At 35.2% G+C, this 9,924-nt stretch overlaps 2 protein-coding genes across 4 annotated transcripts in view; one reads left to right on the plus strand and one right to left on the minus strand.

Moving 5' to 3' along the window:
- Positions 1 to 5,818, plus strand: part of LOC108747444 (RNA-binding protein cabeza-like) — a 6,602-nt gene extending 784 nt beyond the window's left edge. The window contains exons 2-8 of one of the 3 annotated variants that reach the window (XM_018484903.1): positions 462 to 788; positions 1,002 to 1,074; positions 2,411 to 2,442; positions 4,112 to 4,248; positions 4,645 to 4,997; positions 5,261 to 5,542; positions 5,718 to 5,818. In XM_018484903.1, coding sequence (XP_018340405.1) covers positions 462 to 788; positions 1,002 to 1,074; positions 2,411 to 2,442; positions 4,112 to 4,248; positions 4,645 to 4,997; positions 5,261 to 5,542; positions 5,718 to 5,757 — 1,244 coding nt within the window. In that variant the 3' untranslated portion in view covers positions 5,758 to 5,818. The remainder of the gene's footprint in view (positions 1 to 461; positions 789 to 1,001; positions 1,075 to 2,410; positions 2,443 to 4,111; positions 4,249 to 4,644; positions 4,998 to 5,260; positions 5,543 to 5,717) is intronic. The other 2 variants (XM_018484906.1, XM_018484907.1) reach the window with 2 other exon arrangements.
- Positions 5,819 to 5,902: 84 nt separating this feature from the next.
- LOC108747306 (bax inhibitor 1) lies at positions 5,903 to 8,410 on the minus strand. Its single transcript, XM_018484697.1, has 3 exons — positions 8,095 to 8,410; positions 7,139 to 7,464; positions 5,903 to 6,545 (listed from the first exon to the last, which is right to left on the minus strand). Exons 1-3 carry the CDS (start codon positions 8,408 to 8,410, stop codon positions 6,510 to 6,512), a joined length of 678 nt encoding a protein of 225 aa, XP_018340199.1. The 3' UTR covers positions 5,903 to 6,509.
- Positions 8,411 to 9,924: the final 1,514 nt, after the last annotated feature.

The raw sequence follows: 9,924 nt of genomic DNA on the forward strand, positions 1-9,924 counted from the left end.
CGCACGCGCGCGCGCGCGCGTGCGTGTGTGTGTGTATATGCATTTTCCTCCAATAATTATTTAATTCCATAATTATGTTAATAAAGATCTGTTCTCTCTGAACTTCTTGCATAGTTTATCCTTTCTCTTTGTAATTTGTTCATTAATTTCTTACTTTTATTTTTTCTTATCTTTATATTTCTTTATTTTTATTTTGTGCTATCGTCTTTTTTTCATTTTCTTGTCATTTTTATATTCTTAGAGGAGAACATTGATAAATGTCATTATCTATCTCTTTTCCTTTTTATATCATAAAAAAATTAATAATGCAAAAAAATTAACTGAAAAGAATAAATCGTAAAACATTAATGCTCTGATATTAAATTTTATTTCATGCAGCAGTATATAAAATGTTACTACAGTATAGAACTTAACAAAGGAGCTCAGATTGCTAAAAAAATATTTGTATTGAATTTTTACAGAGTATTCCAATTATCAACAGCAAGGATATAATCAATACAGCCAGCCACCTCCTGCAACTGGTCAGGATACATCGTATCCACCACCTTCGACTGGCGGGAGTAGCTACAATCAATACAGTCAACCACCTCCGAATTCTGGTAGCAACTATAGCAATTACAACAGCTACAGTTCCAACAGTGGTCAAGACTATCAGTCGCAACCTCAAGGTAGCTACAGCAGTCAAAACAGCTACAGTGGAGGTGGCAGTGGAGACAGCAGTAATAATTATGGTAGCAGCTACAGCGGCGGTGGAGGATATAATCGCAATTCTAGTTCTTACAGCGGAGGTTCATATTTTCTTTCCACTTTTTATAATTAAAGATTCTGACTTCTGCATCTTGTTTTTTCTTCTTTGTTACATTTCTTCCTCCTCTCAGTTAGTTTTTATAATCTGCCAATTTACATTAAAAACTTCTGTAACTAAATTATTTTAAATAATCTTTCTTAATTTTTTTCTCTTTTACAATTCGTACTTTATACTCATCGTATATATGTTTTAGGCGGAGGTGGCGGTGGAGGCGGTAGATACAGCGATCGTGGCGGTTATGGAGATCGCTCCGGCGGTGGTTACAAGTAAGTTCATTTTCTAAATCTTTATATAATATACATACGAGTAATGAAGCGAATAACCGGAGCAATGGACTCCGGTGTGTTAAATTAAAATCAACAGCCACCGCATTCAATAAATATTCTTTGCCGAAGCAAAATCAAAGGTATGCAATGATGTTCTTAAGTTCGCCAGTAAATGGAAAACTCTTGTTGAAATCATTACGAATCGGTTTTATGCCCGACCGGGCGTTAATGTGTTTAAAGTATGCCTACAGGTTTAACAGACAGATATAACTGAGGTAAAAAGAGGTAAAAAAAAACAGTATATGACAATTGACGTAAAAAGGCTGTAATGTCGACACTATTCGCTGCTTCTGAAATAACAAACACATAACGTACATTCACATTCATACATGCACACGACATATACAGATTATGTGGCAGCTAAATGCAAAGGTCTTAAGTCGATTAGACTACAAAGCGATTGATGTCGCCACTGGGGCCACTGTTGTATTATTAGGTGTATTATATATGATTAGGCAACTATGGTATTTAAAGTCTGTCGTAAGAGATTACAGAGAAATATTGCCTTATCTGACCGCTATTATACGCCATATTTAAAAAAAAGAAACAAGTTTTTGAGAAAAAGGTGGAACCGTATATTGTATTTTTCCATATGTTATTTGCCTTCAAGCGATACATAGTTTTACTGTGTGTATATCGTCGCTTCTAGCATTGGTATTATTTAAACAGGTATTTTCCGAAATACTTTTCTTTTCTATCACGAACAAAAATTGAAAAGTAAAACACGTCGATTATGCTGTGCATTTACAAATTTCTATGTCCCAATCTGCAATGGAATCAACGGCGAGTTGCAGCAAATGCTTAACGATATTCCTTTCCGTCAAAGAGTTCTTAATCACAAGTAATCTCTTACCTTTTTTTTTATTTATTTCAAAAGTGACAAAGTATATGTGTGTAATATATATATATTCAAGTAGAAATTAGGCATGCTTTTATTGAGATTTGTCTTTTTCCTCGAGACTCGTGTTACATCGAATCGATCAAAATACTCCGATTTATCTCTCTCGATTTATAATCGTTTGTCGTCGTTTCTCACATTGTATAAAGTTCTCTAAATCTGCATGCTAAACGACACTGACGGACGTGATTTAACGGCGAGACGAACGGTCTAATGTAAATCATGATGTGGTATGACTGTACAGACATTTAGACAAATAGGTACATCAATCAAGAAGAAAGGTGGCGAGCGGCATACATACGATTCGCCATGCATCGATCGATCGATCACAGTCTCTCCATGAGTCAACTCATTGGTATATCTGCTTCTGTGTTTTAGCAGTGGCGGTGGCCGTGGTGGTTATAACAAAGGTAAATGCACCAGACTGTTTGTACTAGTCTGGTGCTAAATATTCTAGCTTTCACTCTACTATTTACGATCTTAAATACTCGGTTACTCGGTGTTATATGAAAGGGCTGCTATGCAACATTGTTAGGATAGTGCAGTAAATAGCGTGCGATGTCTCTCAATCTCACACTCGCACGGCGAATTTATCGTTGAAAGTGAGAACGGAGGAGAATGAAATCTAAAATCGTTCGCGTACTGCCTGTAGATGTATCATTGAAAAAAAAGACCAAATGCAGTTTACGATCACCAATTGCTTTTTTTATCCTATGAATCTGGTGCACGGATGTCGTTTTCCTGTATTATTGTGTTAAGCAAGACTTTCTGTTTCTTTTTTTTTTTGTTTTTTTTTTGTTACAAGAGTAGGACATCTCCGTGCGTCTGCCAAAATTAGATCTTTTATACATTCCGTAAGACTGTCGTTACCCAACTGATTTCCGCACTGTGCATGTCCTCGATGACGTCGTGCAGTAGGAAAACTATTTTGGGAAATCCTTTAAAAGGTCGAAAGGTTCCTAAAAGGTAAAAAAAAAAAGGGTATTGCGAGTGAACATTAGTGAATAGAACAATAGTTGCACGATGATCGTGATTGATTTTTGATATGGTCGATACATTTTCAAATGCATATAAACGTATAAAGCGCGAGAAGAGTAAATAAAAGGCAGCTGGTGAGCTACTTGCCGATTCTGTGATTAAATGTCAAGGGTAAGAAATAATGTTGCAGCCCTTTTGTATGTTCAGCTGCAACCCTGTGTTCTATATGTATCGTTAGGTGTTAATGGGAATATTAGACCGCTACTAATGCATTACGTTTTTATAAATAACACGATACGAAGGGAGATTACGATGCATAATGCAAACGTAATTCGAAGTACGGAAATTATGCAGAAAAATGGGTACCTAAGTGAGAAATTGTCATTATTGAATATAATTGTGCGTTCCTTTTAAGACCTCGTGAGAAAAAAAAGAAGTGAAAAAACATGCATAACGAGTAGCGATAATTATGCTAAATATCCTGGGTGATAACGTTATAAGGATATACGTAGATGTGTGTATACGTGTTTAGTTGTTAAAATATACTTTATAAGCCTCCTTTAATACCCTACAAAAGAGAAAAGAATGTCTCTTGCTTTTGCTGATATATACGATTTATTACTTGTAAACTCTCAAATTCTGAATAAATAGAACGTTACCCAAATGAAAACTGGTCATCCGTTTTCCGCTTCTGCTCGTGTTTAAAAAAAAAAAAAAAAAAAAAATGGCAGAAAATCCTTTGCAATCAAGATCGTAGAGGCTATTAAAAAATGTGTGGTAACTAACATCTCGAAAATAAACGACCGTTGTTTCTTACTAAGAATGTTGTGTCATCGGGAATACGATAACTTTGAATATACGACTATAATTTTTACTTTGAAGTGATGAACCCGAAAAAGATATATGGACAGTGTTTCCAAGCTCCTGCGCGGTCAGAGCAAGCCAAAAAGTACAAAAAAAGAGACGCGCAGCCGAAACACTTTCTTTGTATCTTTTAAAGTAGAACGAAATAGTAGCTCCAGGGTCGGTAGATACGCGAATATTTTTTAAATTATCTTAGACGCTTCTGTGCGACGAATCATTACTTTCGATCCATTGCAGGGGGCTACGGTGATCGTAACAGCGGTGGCGGCGACGGAATGGTTACACAAGAGGATACTATTTTTGTATCCGGTATGGATCCATCGATCTCCGAAGAAGAGATTTGTCAACATTTTGGAGCGATTGGCATTATTAAAGTATGTATTCTTTCATATACATATATATATATATCGCTCAAAAATGATCATTTTGGAATTATTTACAGGAAAAGAACGAAAAGAAAGAAAAAAGAAATATACTTTAAAAAAATTTTTTATTCCTCTACCAAAATTAATGTTACAAACTTTTAATAATTTAAAACATTCAGACTCATTTTTTGTTGAAAATTTGTTTTTTTTTTTTTCGAGTTGTGTCGTAAATTCAATCCATGTAGATTAGTAAATATTTACACTACAAATCTATGTTTGAAGCTCTAATCTCCAATGCAATGTTATCTCGAATGAAAGGCCAAGAAGAGTGTTTCGAATTAAATGCGAAAACGATAATGAGATCAAATCACATCTAAATGTTCAACGAAAACTTGATGTTTACAGCATGACAAACGCACAGGCAAGCCAAAAGTTTGGATGTACAAAGACAAGAACACAGGAAAGTCGAAGGGCGAGGCGACGGTTACGTATGACGATCAAAACGCCGCGCGCTCAGCCATTAGCTGGTTTGATGGCAAGGACTTCAAGGGCAGTACAATAAAGGTGCAAATGGCCCAGCACAAAAGCAATTGGCAAGGTAACCGCATGGGCGGTGGTCGTGGTGGTGGTGGTGGTGGCGGCCGAGGTCGAGGTGGTGGTTTTGGCAGCCGTGGCGGAGGCGGCGATCGCGATGATCATCATCGCGGAGGCGGTGGCGATGATCGTCGTGATGGTGGCGGCCGTGGAGGCGACTGGAGGTGAATATAAAATTATATTATACTCAAGAAAATGAATATGTCTGATTACGGCGCTTTGGGTATTCGTGTACCAAGTCTTTCTTAAAGCTCTATTTCCGACATCATTCTGTTTTCATCACTTACATATATATATAAAATACGTATATATGTGTGTATTGACATGTTTCTATACACGTATATCAGTATGCATATTATATATTGAACAAGCTTGTGCCTTGATAGAGGAAGATTGAGGTAACAAAATTAAAAATATCTTGAAACAGGTGTCCTAATCCCGACTGCGGCAACACAAATTTCGCGTGGCGGGATCAGTGTAATCTCTGCAAGAGCGCGAAACCGGAAGGCCTCGGCGGTTACAGTGGCGGTGGTGGCGGTGGCGGCAGAGGAGGTGGTGGCCGAGGTGGCGACCGCGGAAGCAGAGGGGGTTTCAGGAACGATCGAGGTGGACGTGGAGGTGACCGAGGTGGCAGAGGCGGTGGCGGTTTCCGTGGTGGAGACCGGGGCGGCCGTGGTGGACGAGGCGGTCCCATGAGGGGTGGCAGCGGGTAGGTTTTACCCTTCATGATTCTTGCATGATCCTCAACTCTTCGTAAACTTTTACTTTTCGTCGATATGTTGAGGAAGGGGGACACAAAGAGTTCACGTCGACGAATGTATTTTTACACAGACATAAACCTGAATATATTGATTGTTACTCGTCCATTTTCAACTTTGTTTTAGTCGAGGTGACAGAGACAGGGATCGCCAGCGACCATACTAATGTAATCTTCTTGAGAAATATTGACGATTAATCCACCATTACTATAATAAACTTGTACACACTGTCAGCGCTTGTACATTTCGCAGAATGGACGCAGTCACTCTTTATTCTATGTATGCGACAATGTATTATTGTCTTTCTTTTCGCGTGATCTTTTTATATTCACCAGAAGACTAAACACATATGTATGTTATGTTCGTATATTTCAAAATCAGTTTTGAAATAGATAATATAGATAAGACCTCTTAAATGTGTAAACATGCGATCGAATCGATCGACTTATTTAATTACTCATATCCCTACTTGAAGTTTATATGAAATAAAAAGAGAAAATTTTGGGAAAATTCATTTATTGAAAGTTGAAAATATAATACACAGTTAATTTATATTATATTATATATATGTATACAAGTTTGATGGAGAATTATAACTCAGAGACATGACCAAAATAAATTACGACATGTCTTCATCTGTAATCGGACATAAGAGAAGCCGATCTCATTTATAGTAAACGAACTGCATTTAACATTTTCCTCTTTTTTTCAATATAGTAAATATATATTTATATAGTTTCGCGTTCGCGCTAAAGAGATGTTATGCGTATATACGTATATGACGTGGTGTATATCGGTATTTATATAATTTTTCCGGTATGTATATGTACACAAATACCTAGGTATGGATAGATTACATGAAGACCTCTAGTTTATGGATTTACTTGAATGCACCACAATTACTCGTCTTGTTTTCGCTCAATCTCTACGCTTACGTGAATCCTTGGACAGTTCCTGAAACGAGGTAAAAAATTAAATATAAAAATTGCAAAAATTTTTTTAATTATTAATATATATTTCTAACTGCAACTCAATTTTTTTAAAGGGATTACTTCTCTTATTTGTAACGAAATATGCATCCAAATATTTATTTAAAAAATGTGGTCCAACATATATAACTTTGATATGCAAAATGCAAATTAAAGATAGTTTTATTTTTGTTTCGATTTAAGTGCTTTTTTTCTATACCACTAGAAATATCTCGATCTTTTTTTATTATTCCACGCGCGTTTCGTATTGTTCCACATCATGTTTTATTTCCACGTTATAACGCCCGATCGATCTTTTAATCTACTTAGTGTCGACGCAAACTGAGCCCGTAAACACCGACAACACAGCAGTTATCGATTTTACTCTTTCTAATTTGTATTATTTTCTTTTACACGAGTTATTTTAAACCGATGAAAAAATTATATCCTAAATAATCAATTAATTTTGAAATTAAAGGAATAACCTGCTAAAAATTCCTTTCGTACATCAGCGAAAAACGACGCGACAATTTTAAGAGATATCAAAGTAGTAGTTAATTCATCAAATAGGTAATTTACCTTTTGCGTAAGTATCACAAGGAGGTGTCGGAAAACGCCTACAAAGTCGATGAATAGATCCAAGGAGTGCATGATGAAGTCCCTGCTACCAATGTGATACTTCTCGATGATCAGTTGCGTGTCGTAAATAACGAAGCCGCAAATAACGAATAATCCCACATACAAGTGTGCTTGATAGAGGAAGGTCGAGCGCAAGAACAGATTGATGAAGGAGAATAAGAACATAGCATTCAGCATACTCATTAAAGTGCCACCAAGAAACAGCCATTGGCCACGTGCAGCCAAAAGCGCAGAAATACTGAAGGAAACGAAGACGAGCGTCGTGCCTGTAAACATTTTATTGTATAATTATTGTATATCGAATTATATTAACATAGAAAGAATATATAGAACATATTTGTATTTGTTCTATGTGAAACAAATGCTTCTGCTAAAGTTTTTTTTTTATAGATAATAATAGATAGTTTAGATATTATTTTAGATCAATATTCTCATTTCGTGATAGTTTAATGTAACGGATGCGCAATCTTTTTTAAAGGTCATTTTCAGAGAGCTACTTTTAGGTAAAATTTTTCGAGACACATGTGTTCATTTCGTTTGCATAAAATAAAAAAATATGATTTTATATTTTTTATTACGAGTTGATTGACTGCAAAAAATTCATAGGTAGGTTGTAGGTTGCGCATTGCTGATTTAATTGATTATTTATCTAACGTATCTTATCACCTTTTATAAAATGTTCTATAAATATACAAAAGTTCTTAACTCAACGATTTGTTTTTCGAGTCTTGTATACGTAAAAGTGGACTTGGACGAAATCAATTTTACTTGAACTTTAGACCAAGTTGATTAATTTTGAATTAATGTAATCGATTGTGGGCAGTGCCTTATCTCAAGACGAATGATTAAAATGCTGGAAACAGCGCAAAATAGTTAGATCAATACAATTGACTCACCAACTAATGCTGTTATTACAATGCTTGGGTCTATGCTGACCACCAACTCAAGCAAGGGCCCCAAACCAAGACCGGATAGGAATGCAAATCCCAAGAGGTAACTGAGACGCAGTTTTTGATTCTTGCCATTGTCAGGTGTCGTCATCAGCGCAATGAGGAGGCCTAGGGTGCCGATGGTCGTCAGCAGGTTGGCCTGCAGAAATTGCGTGTACATGTGCACGTAAGCTCCAGCAGCCGCTGATACGGTGGACAGGGACAGGCAACCATACACATTCTTTAAGTGTTGCCTGACTGGTGCATTTCTGAAAACAATCATTATTATCGGTTAATTCGCTTTTCACTTCATAATATAAATTATTTAAGATAATCCTGCAAATATATTTTAATGCTGTAAAAAAAAAACATCTCATTTACATCTACATATATCAGAATGCATTGCCAATATATCTTTCATATAGACTAGCATAGTTTTGAAATTTGAATCTCTCACCTTATATGAAATCGAACTCTTTGTAAGTCACAAAAAAAGTAGATTTATGTTTCAAAACTATTACTGAAACTCGAAAACAAATCTTTTATCTAACTTTATAAATAACGTAACACAATTTTCTCTTCCGTCTCTAGATTTGTCTTTAGATTTCTCCGCATGCAATCCCGGACTCGAACACATTTTATTACGCAGTTAAGTCAAATAAGATTCATGTTCTTTTTTCAGATATTCTTTTGTATCTTGCCTGGAAAATTGATTCAAGGCCATTCGTAGGATATTTATATCAACGCACTTGCGATGTATTTAACTATAAAACATTCAGTCGCAGCGTCACTTCATTGATGTTGCCAATCGTTAACCGTATTTTAAAAGAGCGGGTTCCATCAATCTGTGATTAACTCAACCGGTAGAATCGTCTAAAAGTTTTCTAACTACATAATTCACTAAAAGAGAACTATTGAACAAAGGAAGATAGGAGGTATAGAATATGCCAGGTAGCACAAAAAAATACGTTCCATATTCTAAAGTGTAAAGCAACAAAAATGAACTGGAAAAAAAGAGTTTGTAAGGAAAGAAGGGAAAGAATGGAACTTGGAAACAATGAAGATAAATAGTGGAAAGAGAAAGGAAGAAATAAATAGAGGAAAAAGATAAATTTGCTTAGTTCGATAGTTTGATGGTTCACTATTTAATAACAAAAAATGAAATTTAAAAAAGTTTCAGTTTAACTTAGCAGAAATTTTTCACAGTTTGTAAAAGTGTCTCTCAGTCCATTATTATTTTACAAAGATACAGATTACACAGATTAAATAAGATTGAATGATATAAAGTAGCTTACAGAGTGAAAAAAAAAGTTAAGTATAATTAGTTCTGTTTGTTTTGTTTGTCTGAAATATAAAATACATAAAAAGTATACATAGATGTTAAATGTAAAGTATGAAATGTCTGAAAGTCACCGTCATCTTAAGCTGCAAGATAAAGGGTAAAATTAAATAAATAATAAATCATTCATAATCTGCGATTAATTATTCAATGATATATTACACAAATCAATAAAAAATTAATTAATCTATATTAACAAAATTCTACAAGCATCGATAAATCAATCGTTGCTAAAAATACTAAAAAAAAGTTTAATTAATCGTCCTAAAAAAAATGAGGCACTATCAATTCATGAAGATATTATTACAGATTTAATATAAATAGACAATAATAGAGCAGGGCGAAATGTGAAGGGCCGACCTAATTGGACATTCTCGAACCGGAAATACTTCTTACTGTGTCATTTCCCTCTCCTTCTCTTCATTAGTTTCATAAATTCTTCAAAAAAAAAAAAAAAA

The sequence above is a fragment of the Trachymyrmex septentrionalis genome, unplaced genomic scaffold (genome assembly GCF_001594115.1).
Source record: "Trachymyrmex septentrionalis isolate Tsep2-gDNA-1 unplaced genomic scaffold, Tsep1.0 scaffold2, whole genome shotgun sequence".
Lineage (NCBI taxonomy): Eukaryota > Metazoa > Arthropoda > Insecta > Hymenoptera > Formicidae > Trachymyrmex > Trachymyrmex septentrionalis.